Genomic DNA, 16,173 nt, shown 5'->3' with positions numbered 1-16,173 from the left:
GTACCTGTAAAGGTGCTTCTTGACTAGGTTCACCTTTGACCTAGCATTCTGAGTGAGGTATTGTTTTTTTAATGAGGAGGACAGGAAGTAAGAGAGAATATTGTGCAGAATTTGGTTTCTGAAGTCAACGAAGTCACTCATATATATATATATATACACACATACATATGTGTGTGTCTGTGTGTGTATGTATATAATACATATATGTGTGTGTGGGTTTCTGTCTCTGAGGACTGTGATTGTGATGGTGAGAGGGGAGTGGAAAGGCGGAGACTGTCTCCCCTCCAGATCTTGGGTTTTTCTCTCACAATCTTCCACTGATCAAAAAATTGCAGACTGAAACTTAGGGTTAAATCTGAGAGTTATAACCACCAGGTGTGAACTGGGAGAACGTGCAGAAACTGTTTTCTCTGCGTTATCTGTATGATGATGAATGGATGGAATCTCAGCTCCTGTTACAGACGTCAAAGCCATACAAACAGCAACACACACACGTGCTGATACACACACACTGGCGCTGCCCCCTGTGGTGTCTTGCTGAGTCACTTTGTTAGAAGAGATTAAAATGACACCTTCGGTGAAAAGTGCAGATTTTTAGTCGAGGATGTTAGGGCTGAGCCATTAAAACTCATAAAAAAATCACCACCGAGGAGCAAAGAGTGCACTCATGAAATCTTTAAAAAAAAAAGAAAAATGTCTGCAGAGAATCTTGGGAAATTCAAGTTACTGCTGCTGTTTCACCCTGGCTGAATTTGTGAAGATGGATATTAGAGTATGCCTCTTAAGATTATATCACAGCAGTTATTTTACATTACTTCATTTTCACTTCCAAATGATCGGGTCCAGCATGGGGAAAAAAAGCTCATGGGATGTAGCCTAAGGACATACTTTTGAGCAGATGTCTTTAACAGAGTTCTGTGACCCCAAGCGGTCTGTATAGGTACTGCAGGAGGTTGATTTTTTTTTTTTTTTAGTTCTTTGCTTCGTCTTAGCACTGAGAACAAATATTGATGCAGTCTATCATTACATTTAATACTATGTTATATTCTGACAAACATCCTGAAATACATGATTTGGGCAAACATTTTAACCAATCTTAAATGGTTAAAATGTGCAACAACCATTTGCAGGATGAAGATGTTTTTTCATGACTTGATGTTGACTATTTAATATGTTTCAACAAAATGTTATTCTATAGGAGTCCCTGAAAAATAAGGCAATTCAGTCTTTGTCAGTAGAGGGTTTCTTTTCAGAGACGACGACTGTTTTATAGACAGCAGATAATTTGCTCAGTGAAGGGGACGTCTCTGAGAGAGAGAGAGAGAGAGAGAGAGCTGCACCTCTGTGTCTGTTTGCATTTCTCCACCTGTTTAAAGCTAGGCTGTCGTAGCTTCAGATCAGCAACTCTGCCCTTTCAAAGAATGAAGGCAGCTTTTAACTAACCGTGCAGAGTGGCCCTTTTCTTTGCCAAATGTAAATCTGGCAGACAGCGAAAGTGAGATACAGAGTCAGAGATGGAATGTAATGCGACGAAATGTCAGGAGCAGATGAGCTGGAAATGTCTGCAGCTGTTATATTGGCGGCTTGTTTGCCACACACGGGATCTTTGGAGGCGTGCGAAAAGAGAGGCGGGGCCCGGGCGACCTGAAAGAAAGGAGACATTGCTCATGTATGCGTTTGTTGCCGCTCCTTTAGTCGGAATAATCTCCTTACAAATTATTTGACAAAATAGTGGGAGAGAGAAAAAGCGGAGGGTGATTCATGCCGGGCTCGTAATGATTTAACTTCAGATGATGTGAGCCGAGAAATTAGTATTTCATTGTAATTCTTGGTTATTGCACTTCACTAATCTTATTGCACTGAAATAGACTGAATAATTTGCTGTTTGCTTTGATGGCTGAGAGAATGTCTGTATGATGTTGGACAGCCGGAGCACATTAGCGCTCCTCTTGTTACTGAACAATGGCTGTACAGAGATTCACAGGGAGACTGGGATAAAGACTTGAGAAGACATCTTACGTAGAGGTCCAGTGTTAGTCATTGATGCTCTCTTCTCTCCCCTTGCCCCCCCTCCTCTTCCAGAGGAAAAGAGTACGGTACTCTGAGCTGGACTTTGAGGTAAGACCTGTGACCTCACCCCTTTGTCATCAGCCTGTCTCTGCTTTCTTGTGCTTCTGCCAGGACTTGAGTAACATGTAGAGGAACAAACAGCAACGCTAAACCCTCTCCTTTCCCTCCCCACCGTGTCTTCCCTGCATTTAGAACAGTGTTGTGTTTTAGGTTCGCAGTGTGCTGTTTCTACAACACTGGCCTTATAACTGTCTCCAATGTACGTTAACGTCTGTGTCAATTCTGCACATCGTCACCGAGTGTGAATAAACCGAGTAATGTCTGTATTCAATTGTGAGGGTCTTGTTGGAGAAACAGCAGGTTTACGAGTGCTCAGTGTGTGTGTGTGTTTATGTGTGTGAGGAAAAAGCAATTTAATTCTAGGGAGAGGAGGTGAGGTATGTGGCTGTATTTGATTGGCTGGTTATATCTGTTGGATACTTTGGGTTAGTAGTGTGTGAGTGTGTTTGTTTTAGAATGTGTGAACTGGAAATGTCCAGTCTCTGAGTCTGAGTATATATACATCATATTCTAATGCACTTGGTGTAGTTTTAATTAGGGATGGCTCGATCAACACTCAGGATCAGTATCCGTCCAATATTGGTCAAAATTCCAGGATAGGATACAATATCCTATCCAATACAATACTTAATTCTGAATACTCAATATAACTCTGAGCGTCATGCCGTATACAGAGACATTCACCTCAGCAACGGCAGGAAAAAAAGGTTAAAATCGGCACCTGCAGATACACCAAGTTGGATTATTAGTATCAGACATTAAAAGTTTCATGGAGCCATCCCTAGTTTTAATGATATGTTACTGAACCTGAAGACTGGACATTGACCTGTCATCATTGGGAGACTGTATGATGTAGTATGCAGAGGGTGTGAGTGCTGATGATGTACTAACACTCCGTTTGGCTGGTCATGCTAGTTATGTGGCTAACATGACGAGTAGCCTCCTCGCTGGGAAGATTCCTTTACCTGATGATCAGGTCTTAAGTTTTTTCATTTAATGCAAGATGTACGCTTATTCTACCATGTTTAGCTAAAATGATTTTCTAAACTTTAGAGAGAATTAGGTGAAGAATTTTAGGTAGCATTGTAGCAGCGTTAGTCACCTTTATCTAAAAATTTCAGTGCGAATCCTTTGACCGCTACATACCAAGCTTAACTAATCACGATGGCGTTGTCATGTTTCTGCGTGTGCATATGCTGTTATAGTTCATCTAGCCTTTAGGCCAATGTCATGCTACGTAGTAACCGTGTTGAATTCCAGATGACATTTCCAAATTTTGAAAACCACACCCAAGGACATAGGAAGTGACAAAACAAAGCAGAGTGAATTGCAGAGACAAGTAGTAACAGAAAAATATTACGCTCTGAGCCGAGCAGTACGCACTCTTAACATACTGGAGCCAGCACTAAGTGCACTCCTGCTCCATCAGTGTACTGGTGTGGGGGCTGGAATCTTCCCCCCATGTCACTTTCAGCCCTGCAATGTGCTTCGACAATTAGCTAGTGTTGAGCAGCCCCCACACTGCCCATTAGTACAGAGAGACAACAGCAGTGGCACTGACAAATGCAGTTTGCTGTAAGAAAATAAAAGATTTGGAATATGGCTCCCATCTAGACAGACATAATAAGAACACAGGGAAGACAGTTTTGCCAAATGTCGTTCCAGTTGGGCCAGAGTTAAATTCCACTCCATCTGCTCCACATTTAATGAGTTAGACAAATATGTGAGTTAACAGGACCACCGGCTAACAGGCACCAGTCTGTAACAATTTCTGTCAGTCATTTTTCACCAAAATAACATTCAAACGACTCATCTGCAGCACATGAAGTTGCCTGAAAACTGACAAAACGGATGATGTACGAGCATGAGGCAGCAATCAATCGATCTGTCAGCATCTCCCTCTCTTAACTCCTGTCGTGGCTGCATCCCCACAGCCTCCGACCCACTCCTCTGCTTGCCCATACATCGGCCCCACTCTATATATTTTTTTTTCTCCGTTTGTCATTGGTTCATTTTTGCTGTCCCTTCCTTTCTTCCCTTCCAGAAAGTGATGCACACTCGCAAAAGACATTCTGAGCTGTACCATGAGCTCAACCACTCGTCCAAGTTCCACACCATAGACAGGTATAACAGGGACGCAACCGGCAAGGTAAGACCATTACCCAAAAGTCTAAATTTGAATCCGCTGTTCCAGTGCACCACCAACCCCTTTTACACATTTTACCGATCCTAAAATTCGTCCCTGTTAAAGAAAATAAATAAAAATGGTAAAACTGATAAATACAGAACAAACATGACGGTACCAAAGTTAGTGTTTAAAATCAACAATGATGTAGAAGCAGTTACTGTAGACACTGCTTGAAAGGTGTTGTAGTTAAAAGAGAATAGCTCAACAAAAAACATTTAGTTAGCAGGTCAACCTTTATATCTATGGGACAAAGGACAAACAAAATGTTTTCCATCCTGCTCCAAAAAAAAAAAAAAAACTTGGACAGAGCTCAGTCACTAATCACTAGGCACTAATCTTGTTGTTACTTTTTCATTACATAATGAATCCCGGACTGTATTGGGTGTCAACAATTTTCTGTAGCTACATTAAAGTAGCATGGCAGTTTCTGACACAATACTAGCTAATTAGCAGGATGCTGCTAACCTTTAGCAGAAACTTCAGTTGTTGGCTATGGCAAAGATGTTTCTTCTCATAATTCAGATTTTTTTTTTACAAATGAAATTACCTATACCAGGATTTAGCCTGGTATAGGTAATAGGGGACTAAATCCTGGTCAATAGGGAACTAAATCCTCGATGCCAGGATTTAGTTTCCTATCGACACCTCCAGCCTTTACCTACCCTAACCTGCTCAACGACAGTATGATTTAAATAGTATGCTTGTAAAGAGTATGTGAAGAAAAATATTTTCTTTGTCCTTTTTCCTGTAAATAAAGGTTCAACTTAATGTCCATGTAGCATGTAGAAAGTGTAGCAACTTCTCTGGAAATTGGAGCAGAACATACTTTTGGAATTGGTTTTATTTAGTTTCATTTTTCCTTTTTCATTTCATTCATGAATTTGAAAAAAAAATCTTCTTTTCTTTTCTGTCAAATGCAATAATACCAATACCTTTAGCTAAATGATCCTCATTAACTGCCATGTTTTTTTCTATTCCTGCTATTTAATATTTGCAAAAATACTGTACACACTGTACTACATAAAATCTGCAAAAAAAAAGTCCCACATGTCACATGGGCTTGGCAATACCACGTGTGTGTTATGGTTATGTCTGTCTGAGTGGCTGATTACAGTATTCATTTGTGTGTGTCTGTGTCAGTCGGGTGCCTGGGTGATGCCCAAGCTCATGGGACGCAGAGGCGTGTTTGAATCATTAATACACCATTAGCAGCAGACGGAAGAGCCCCCGCCTCCTCTCGGCTGACCTTCATGAGGCCGGTTTCATTAAAATTTTACCTCACACACATGCGCGTGCTGCACTACCCTCATCTGCAGTGCTCCAGTGCGTGAAGCCATGATGAGTTAGTCAGCCTTGATAGGTATACTTTCCCCTGGCATTGGCGGCATGCTGCTTCACATCTAATTTACATCCCAAGTAGGGGCACCCGAGCCGCTCTGACATATCTCATATTCCCCGTGCCATGTAACTACAGACACAGTGAACAAGCACAAACATGCTGCCATTTTGAAGTACCGCACCGGTCCTTTCCATCGTCGCTCATTTTGCTCAGGATCTTAATTGAGATTTTTCAAAGCGTCAGCCAGCTCGCCATTCATTACTGCCATGCAACTGCTTTGTAAGGAAAAAGAAAGATGGCAGGCCGCTCGCGGAGAAACCAGCCATACATTAGACGTCCGCGGTTCTTAACTGTTGTGCTGCAGCTTGGTAATGTGCCTGGGAGGGAGCTCAGGTGCGCTTTGAGATTATTCCCCAAATGCCGGCGAAGGAAAAGGCTCGTCAGAAGTAATAGATTGGCTGTAATAAAACTTAATTAAGACAAATTGGTATGCACATATCCTGTGAATTAGTGACTTGGTGTAAATTATAAAATGAAGGGGCAGAGATGCGGCTAACTCGACCGAAACCTTATGTTAAAAGTGAGTAGACAGTTCACTTAACTGTGAATAATTACATGGATAATGTTATCAGTGCCAGACCTATGACAGGACCCGGACACTGAGTTCAGCTTTGTAGCTGTCAACTCACTTTGAGAGTCAATGCACCAGACATGCTGACTATGGAGTAATTATGTAGATGAGAGAGTCACACGTTAGTCTGGCTGTGTGTGTGTATATGTGTGTAGTTTATTGTGGCCATACATGTGTGTTGTCACCCGTCTCTCTTGATTTTTTATTTATTTTTTGTTGATATCAGTGTGTGCTACAACTCCATTACCACATCACTAATGATATAATTGCTTTATAATAACTTTAATAACCCCCTACTACGACATGTGACAGACCCTGACAGTGAGTGCCACATATATAACATCAGTTCTCTAATCTCGATAGCCAACATTTATTGCCCTCCTTATGAATGGACGCTGAAAGTACTGTGGAAACTAATGAACACACTTAACTTCACATGGTCCACTGACTTAGTGACTTAACGACAAGCACTGGTGAGCATCTGTCCATTAAATGTTAGCAAGCCTTTTGGTTGTTTCGGCCAGCACTAAAAGAAACAAACACTTGACTTCACCTAACAGGTAGTGAAAAGAAGTCATTGACCTCAAGCAGTAAAACCTCACCAACAGTGCTGAATTTCCAGGGCGTCGTCTCTCTAAAGCGCAGTAACAGTATTCTAACCCTATCTCTAACTACACTGTAACCCCTGCTGGCCACTGTGTCCGGTGTTCATCTACAACAGGTTCCCCCTCCCCCTCCACCGAGGCACGACACCGAACCGTCGCCTACGCAAAGAACTTCGCTTGTTTTCAAAGAAAGTCAACGTAAGACTGAAACCCACCATAACAACCTGGCAGTAGAGCCCCCCCAGTCTGTAAAGCAGGCTGATGACGCTACATGGCAGTATATTTATATCACTGTTTGTTGTGCATGTGTGTGTGCTCATGCTGCAGTGACAAACAGTACGTTTCAAAGCAGCAGTTGTGCAGTTACGGATTAGCATCTGTAACTTGGGACGACAGTCTTGTCAGGCTTTGGATTTCTGGACGTGTTGAAGTGGTGCGCGTTTATGTATGTGGACAGCTGAGCAATGCAGTAATCATTTCAAGGATGTTGTCCAGACAAACCAAATCTGACAGAAATATATTGTGTATCTTATTACTGCTTTATCGAGTATGTCATGTTAAATATCTAAGTGTCTGGGTATTACAGCTGCATGAAGTATCAAACAACTGTGTGGTCTACATATACATATGTAAATATATTTGTGTGTGAATATATACATATACACACTTTATATATTTACATGTATATAATTACAAATATATTTATATAGATTTAGCATATGGTGGTTACTGACTATATGTACCATTTACCAAAGTCAGTCTAATTAAGAGTGATAAGAATGCATACTCTTATTTACAACGTATTGTGTCAGAGTATATTCTTACTCCATGTAGCTGCTCATCTGCTCTGTTTTAACACTGCTGCACAACAAAGCCATTAGCAGTAATTGTAGAAACTCCCTTGTGGTGGTGCTGTAAACATTTGTTGCCTCACATTTGGATTGAAGAGTGCCATTTTCCATGCTTCCATCAACTCCCGCACAAATTCGTAATAAGCTTCACCAACGTGTATGACAGTCGACGAGGTTGATGGAGGATTGACCTTTTGTCTGTATCTCAACGTAAACACAGAAAATGTCATTGTTTCGTAGTTTGCTTCACACCCGTACTCGTTCCACTGTGTCCGTTTCAGTGCCGATGTAAAAATCCTCTAAGCGAATGATAAATAAGTTCATAAAGATGATGAATCATTCAAACCGATTTATAATCCCCCTCATAAAATCCATGACATTATCTCTCAGCATTGGCACTGAAAAGGCCCAAACACAAAGCTGTCGTGTGACTTCCGGGAGAATAAAAAAATGACCTGAAACACTTTACATCTGCAGAAGAACGGTGTCAGTGTTGGCTGTGCTGAGAGATGAGTGAACATCAGAAAATGTATTCTTTTATTTCAGTCATATCTTTAACATCCATATATCTTTGTTATTGTGAATTAGTATTGTAGTATATTGTAAACACAAACGTCGATTTGTTGATATTATGTTTTTGTTTTGTCAATGCAACACCATGCCATACTGCTCTACTGTTTTCTCAAGATTTAAAAAAGAAATGCCTCAGTGTTAAGCTGAATGAATGCAAAGCTGAAAAAGATAGAGACACAACTGGGATTCAGACAATATATATAAAAGAAACCCTTCCTATTAACCTTAATGTTGAAAACCACTTGTCGGCCTTATCTGTGACAGTGCTGAAGAGGCGGAACAAGCCCTGCATATTAACAACAAATCCGTGTTTGTTCCCCCGTTAAAATTCAGCTATTATTCAAAAACAAATGCTGTACGTGACCTTTAGTTTCCACTCTACAAAATGCCTAACTGGTGAACTATGGCTAACAAAGGTCAACTCCGGGCAATGACACGCGCATAACCCGTGTGGCTTTTAAATGTGGGAAAAAGGTAATAAGTCATTTACGTCCTTTAACCTAGCTGTGAGGGATCACGCTCGGGTATTGTTGGCTTGTGAACTGTTATTTATGGTGAATGGAAGGATTTAAAGGTAACATTTGGAGAGAGTGATGATAAAAATAGACCAACAAGGTTGACTGCATTGATGGTTGAATGCAGTCGGTAGAAAAAGATTATTTTTATATACAGTAGCAAATACTGCAACTAGGTCAAAATTAAGAGGATGCTCCCATGTGCGCAGACCACCCACAGGTCTTTGGAGCCGTACTCCTCCGACGATATCATACTTTAATTACAGCCCATTTGGATGTGTTTACTTCAAATTCAACAGACACACACTTACTGGGCTGTTTAAGCTGGATTTGGATATTCTTCGGTAAAATATGTATTTAAGGACACCTCTACTTACCTTAATGTCAGCTCTTTATACACAGTTCTTTGGCCAATTATTTGATATACGGAGGTCTGCTTGTTTGAAGTGGGGTGTGTGTGTGATTGAGTCAGGGCCATATGGCACGCTGAGCGAATAGAGTTCATATTCACTGTGTCTCTCCTAATGGAATCATCATACAGATGGTATCAACGGGGTGACTGAGGGAAAAAGTGGATGCACTGTAATCCACGCTGTACGTTTAAGCATTAGGGCGTGCGCTTATATTTAGCTGCTTAGTCTTTGTCATTGTGGAACCAGGCCTGTCGGGTTCTTTCCTCTCCGCAGGGTTCAGAAGGTCATCACACATATTTGCATGTTGTGCCCATCGAAGCGGTTCTGCGCCCATCTGTGTGTGGGATGAACTTTGCCTGTTTGTGTGTGTGTTTGAGAGAGAGGTAGAGAGGAAAAGGAAGAGTTTGCTGTGCATAATAGTCTGGCTGACGTATTTTTTTTCAGCCTTCAAATGGGATGTATTCCCATCTCATCATCTGCTCTCCTCTGCTGTGTTCTTGATTAAATGAAGTGTGCCTGGCTTCCCTCTCTGGGCAGACAGTGAGAAAATGTGCCGGACGCAGTGGGATGGATAGAGAGACAAAGGGACCAAGGACTGTACGTTGTTGTGGTTTCATTCATGCGGGATCAGAACACAGACATGAGCACATTCACGAGAGCCGTATTTGCAATTCAATTCTCAACAGCTGCAGGCGCATTGAAGGCCTGAGGATTCAGAAACACGTAGAAATATGGCGTGAATGTAGAGGATTGACGTGTCACCTTATGAAGACGGTTGACCGCAGTGATGTTTCCTGTGTTTTAATATGAGTCGCTAACTATCTTGGAAATATTTTCAGATAAGGCCTTGATTCCCAAACTTTCTCAGCAGTGCCCGGCCCATTATTGTGAAGACGATTCCTGATCTTTCTGTATCACAACATTCGCTGCTTTTGCTTTAAATCGACAATCAATTGTTATTCTAGTTATAAGTAGTGAATAAAGGAACTAAAAGTACTCTTTTAGAATTAGAAAAATATTGAAATTAATTTAGCTGCAATAGCTGTGTGCCCTCTCGGGGGGCTTAACCCTAAGTTTGGGAACCACTGAGCCATGGTAATATTTGCACTTATAATGCATATCCTCTACTATAATGTGTATTTTTACAGTATTGAATAAGACACAGTTTTTGTGGATTAATAGTAAATGTTAATAGTCTTGTCATTATTAATGTGAGCAGCTCCAATTAGCTGTTATAGTTTTAAACCCACGCCCCCCATCTTTTTCCTTGTTCTAGATCATTCTACCCTCGATTTATCCCTCCGACTTGACATTTTCCTCTCTCCCCTCCACCCCCGTCTTCCCGTACCTCCCTCTAAACTGAGCCCACTGTGGCAGATTTGAGACATTAATTGAATAATTAATTCCTCTCATTAGCTTGTTTTTAATTATTTCCTCGCCTCCCCGTCTTTTTTGCCAAGTATAAACTCGTCCTCTGTTTTCATCCCTCCACCTAAATTACCCATGAAAACTGAGGGCTGGCGAAGTGTCGCTACTGCACACTTCCTCTATCAGTGGTTCCTAATGAGGGGATGGGCAGCCCAGGCGGAACATGCCTAACACTGGCTTCATGCACCAGGAGGCACAATACTAATTTAGCTCGTTTAGTGTCCTTGGGCCAATTAAGGGGAGGCAAAAGGGGCCAAAACCGCGAGCTGGAGTTGCTTTCACTATAGGAACGGTGGCCTTTCATGCAGTGCTCGTTTGTTTGCAGTGTGTTGCCCTAATGGAATGTATTTGCCCTACATTCTCCAGATTTGGCTCCTTTGAAGGGCCTTATTACTTGTGACACAGATTCCTTCTTAGTTAAGGGGTAAATTGTGCTAAAGAGTGTAATGTCTACTTTGTCTACTTCTGCATTCTAATAAATTCACATGGTGCCCAGTTTGATCATTACATTAAAATGAGACGACCCAATTAACCCAAAGAACCATTTAGTCCTACAAAAAAGAAAACATTTTCTGGTGTTCACCTCATCTGTTTCTTCATATATTGTTTATTTTTGTATATCTGTGAATTGCTTACATCATGTATGTGGCTCATTCTGTATTTTCTGTCCTTTAATTGCTGCATCATTATTGTTATGTTTCATTCTTGATTTCTGTTTATTTTTCTGTTTTCCCTGCATGTCTTTCATGTCTGTTTACGGCTGACCGGGGCCACGTGTCACATGTTTGTTGTCACGTTTCAGTTTAAATGTAGCCAGACAGAGAGTGGAACCGCCGGCATCCATACCAACAAAGGTACAGTAAAACCTACCCATGCTCCCTGATCACTTCCAACATACCACCTGCTACATTTTTCTTACATCCAGACACGGTTCCCATGGTCCCAAAGTGGGAATACTGGCTCTGCCTGGAAGGTAATGAGCCGCATACAGGAAAATATTGCTGAAAAATCTCTAAAAAAAAACGAAATGCCTTTTCACTAACAGGATTTTTTTTTTTTTTGTTCTAGTAGCTGATGTACTTCCCCAGTGAATCAACAATTTTGCACCTTAAGCAATGTAATTTTGTTTCAGTTCATGCACAATTAGAAGGTTATACAAACACCTTCATCTAAGGACGTTGTGGTGCCTGGAAGTTTCTCTGTAAAAAACAGTGCAGTCAATGATTATTTTAAAACTGTTGTAATTCCACAGAATTAAATTAATGTTGAAACTCTAAAGTCAAAGTAAGCCCAAATGTGCACAGTGTTAAGTCCTATGTAAGCCACTGTGCAGTACATACAGCCCCTGTTACCATAATAGTAAATAAGAAATTGAACGTGTTGAACATAACACTTTAGCAGGTTAACAGGTATTGAATTCTTGGTTTAGGATTAGATAAAAAGGAGTGTCATCAACGAATGGGTTGATTTTCTAAGTCATTGAGAAATCATAGCTCAACTTGAGTGAGAGTTATCTGCCCATTGATTGGTATCTGTGTTAATGAGTACAGGACATGATAATCATTTTTATGAAAATTTGTGTTGCAACAGGAAGAGAACAAATAGATAATGACGACAATTCTGGTATTATTATTATAAAAATGATTTACAGAGCAGAGGATGTGCCTTTGTGATGCACGTGTCTCCTTCACGACTCTTTAAGAGTGACTTTTATTTCCTCAGTTTCAAATTCCAAACAGTAAAAGAGTTTTCTTTGCTGTTGTTGTGGGCTTTCGCCTCGTTCATAAGAAAGTGTAGTTTTGTTATGGACGGACGGGATCGCCTGCAGATAGAAAAATAATGCTCATTATATTTCAGCACAACAGTATTTGCCTTTTTTGTTGAAAACGTCTTTTATGTTGAGGAATGCAAAAAAAAGGCAAATGTGGCCAACAACAAAGAAAAAATGCGGAAAAAAGGAGAAAAAGGAGAAAAAGGGCAAGTTATTTAAACACAGCCATATGTGCTGCTTTTTGCGTACAATGCTTCCTTTACCATGTGCTAATACCAATAATTAAATGTCCCTTTCTGACTTTGCACTCAATGAAACCACAAGCACCACACGGTGCATTCACTGTCATGGCTTTTAATCTCAGCTCCCTTCACACCCACATGCTGTCCTTTCTTGTAACCTCTTTTTATAGTAGTTGAAGTCGCTGCAGTCATGAATAGCATTTAAAATCTGTGCAGTCACTCTGTCCTTGTGCTGTTCACTCTCAATTATACACTAACTTCTGAGTGATTTTTTTCATAATTTATACTGTATTATGAGCTTAATGGTTTATCTCAGACCATCATCTTTTAAAAAATGCATTGATGTAGCATGCCGGTACACTTATCTCTTCATAAGGGAGCTGCAGACAGGGAGTGGGTAATGTAAGGACAGAGTAGAAGACAGAAAGTGTGGTGTGAACATAAAGCAAAAAAAAAGAAAAAGAAAAAAAAAACTGCCTATTCTCCTACTGAAGGTGTGGGAACAATCCTATTGTTTCAGGGCAGGCAGTCAGTGACTATGATCCCAGACTCTTCATTTTTTCTCACACTCCCCTCCCATCCCTCCTCTTCCTCCATGTCCTCTCCCTCCCATTTCATCACCACAGAAAGAGAAGCTATGGAGCGTTCCGTCTGCCGGAGGTGAAAAGAACACACTCAGTGTAAATGGAGGAGTGTCTGGCAGAGGCAGAGAAAGGTAAAGAGGGATGAGATAGGGCTTTAGGGCAAGGAAGGAGAGGAGGCAGGCAGAGATGGCAAAACGGAATGGATAGGCACGCAGGAGCAGCGAGAATCGCGTTAGCTTAGTCTCTCGGGGATAAAGTTGGACTTAACTGCAGCATTACCCACATTTCTGCATCACAAAATGTTCCTTCGCCAGCATTTAGCATGCAAATTGGCTCCCAGATTATGCCTTTTGTATTCATTTTACCAACTGTCAGGCATGAATGCAAGGAGAATGATAATCAGACAGATATTGCCCCCTAGCGCTTGGTTGACGATCATCACAGTGCACTGAGGGGGTGGGGGGGTGGGGTTCTGTGTTGCAGCAGATCAATAGCTTGTCTGTATGTGTGATGGTGTGTGTCAGATGAAGAGATCGCAAGGTTTGAGGGCGTGAATTGCTCCCAGTTAATTCCTCGCGAGTACTTTGATGTGTCGATGCAATGGCAGAGCGATTGGATTGTTGTGGCGTGGAAAACAAAAAAAAAAAGGATGAAGCTGGAGGTGGAGTGCTCTCAATAACATTTGGTTAGTGGAAATGGAGATGCTGCCTAATGATGTACATCCAATGTGTACAAACAGGTACAGAGATGTAAATCTGATCGGTTGTCAATCACAGCTGCTTCATATTTATAAATAGTTTTATACAATTTATGCATTTTTTTTTATTTGTCAGCACCCCACCCACACCTGATAACTGCTGGGATTGGCTGCAGTTTTGTCCCACAACAGCGAATTAAGTAGAAGACAAATTAATGATTTGTTGCAAATTCATCCTCAGAAAATCAATTTAAATTATGATTTTTTTTTTTAACAAAGTCATAATTTATGTGGCAAGAATTACAAGTGTTTGTTTTCACCAAGAATCTCTGTGGAGAAATCCCTTTTGTCACGTATCAGCTCATATCTGTGAAATCACTGCTGTGAGACATCAAATTGTATTTGAATAATGGACCTTATCTGATGCATAATGACTGGGATTAATCTAGCTACACAAAGTGGTAGCTTTCACTCAGGGCCTGCATCCCCTAGGGGGTATGCAGAGGTACTACATAGAGTTACTTAGATTTTTGTTGAATCAGCTAATATCTTCATATATGGTTACCCTAATGTACTCTTAAAATATACATGATTATAAATTGTTATTGCTAATCTGATCTTCATTTAATATCTCAGTATATATATATATATTTTTTGTTTATGGCAGTGGCACTAAAAATTCATTTCCATTATTCTAGCAATAGCTTTTAGGCATTATAATCATGCAAATAACATAAGACTATGTCAGTTTGTGTCATCCTTGGGGTCACAACTCAATGTGGGGTCACCTGGAGTTCAAAACAACTGTATTCTTTTCATGAATATAAATGAAGTTTAAAGAAGATGCAGCATATAAACATATCTGAGCTGGCGCATCTTGACTGACAGTTGCGATCACATGACTGCACAAGTGACAGCTACTGAAATGTCTCTGGGGTCGGCAGAAATTTGTGAAGTCAAAGAAGGGCCACATGCCAAAAAAAGGTGGGAACCACTGGGCTATGTTGAGTTTTTGAACTTGTGTGTTGTTGTAGTAGATGTATGTTTTTACATGGCAGTTACCTTAATTTCACGTGTTATGGCTTTTTGTTGTTAACATCGCTGGCTTTTTACTTAATGGCAAGAAGGGTGTTTTAATATCCATCAGTGATGGATCTTAAAAACTGCATTGATGCCAATCTGTCTGAAGCCATTCAGTTAACTACTCTATAGACTTTTACTGTGCTGACCAGAGCATGAATGAATGTGACTGATTTCCACTCAAGCTGCTTTATCCCCCACACACAGTCCCTCAACACTGCCACAAGACTGCCCCCTACCTTCACATCCAGTTCATTGATGATATTTTAATATCTGCGACAAAGTTATTTGACTACAGTGGAAGATCTGGTACTAGCATAGAAAGGTAAAAGGATGACAAGGTCTTCTGAAAGGTTGTCATGTCACATTGTGACTAATAGTGTGGGTTTTTTTTCCAGAAAATTCCAACATACTCTACCTCTTCCCTCAAGGCTCCTTTCAGTTCAGCTAATATACTCTTCTTATTTTTTTTGTTTGTTTTTTTTTTTTCAGGACAAGCCAACTCCAGAGGACCAGACCTCTTGGGACAGCTTCAAGAACATGACCCCCGAGTTGTCCATCGTGCCTGGGGAGCAGAAAGACCGGATGGAGCTGCACAATAAGAACTGGGACTCCTCCTCTGCTAACACGCCCGAATCCTCTGAAGGAGATTTCCAGACTGAAGTGTGAGGACAGGCAGATGTGCTGCACACACTCTCTTGAACACACACACTCTGATCCTCAGACACAGTACAGATGCTGACTCCCTGAAATCTATACATAAGTCATTATTTTTTGCCAAGACCTCTCACACACACACACACACACACACACAGACACACACACTGCTCCCCGTCTCCTGCGATGTGCTCTGTCGGATTCCAAACTGTATTTGTTTACTTTTGCAATGGAAAGACATGGAAAAGAGGACCGTTCTCTATATTTTCACAAAGACTACGGGAAAAAGAAAGAACAGGGAACTCGACGTGTCTGCAATCGAAGACGATTTTTAAATGAACTCGAAAAAACCTGTGGAGAAATTATTTCTGCGAAAAAATGTCTTGATTTTATTCTAGAGATAAAAAAAGAAATTCTATGTGAACTGTTTGATGATGGGGAGGGTTGGGAAAAAATATTTCTGCACCAT

The 16,173-nt window shown here is 40.8% G+C and overlaps 1 protein-coding gene across 4 annotated transcripts in view; it reads left to right on the top strand.

Moving 5' to 3' along the window:
- Positions 1-16,164, top strand: part of adgrb2 (adhesion G protein-coupled receptor B2) — a 165,683-nt gene extending 149,519 nt beyond the window's left edge. Inside the window, exons 31-34 of one of the 4 annotated variants that reach the window (XM_025065394.1) lie at positions 2,083-2,118; positions 4,175-4,279; positions 11,476-11,527; positions 15,540-16,164. In XM_025065394.1, coding sequence (XP_024921162.1) covers positions 2,083-2,118; positions 4,175-4,279; positions 11,476-11,527; positions 15,540-15,649 — 303 coding nt within the window. In that variant the 3' untranslated portion in view covers positions 15,650-16,164. The remainder of the gene's footprint in view (positions 1-2,082; positions 2,119-4,174; positions 4,280-11,475; positions 11,528-15,539) is intronic. The other 3 variants (XM_025065396.1, XM_025065395.1, XM_025065397.1) reach the window with 3 other exon arrangements.
- Positions 16,165-16,173: the final 9 nt, after the last annotated feature.

This window comes from Cynoglossus semilaevis, chromosome 18 (assembly GCF_000523025.1).
Source record: "Cynoglossus semilaevis isolate Cse_v1.0 chromosome 18, Cse_v1.0, whole genome shotgun sequence".
Taxonomy (NCBI): domain Eukaryota; kingdom Metazoa; phylum Chordata; class Actinopteri; order Pleuronectiformes; family Cynoglossidae; genus Cynoglossus; species Cynoglossus semilaevis.
The sequence above is the reverse complement of the archived record's forward strand: the minus strand, read 5'-3'. Positions and strand labels throughout refer to the sequence as shown.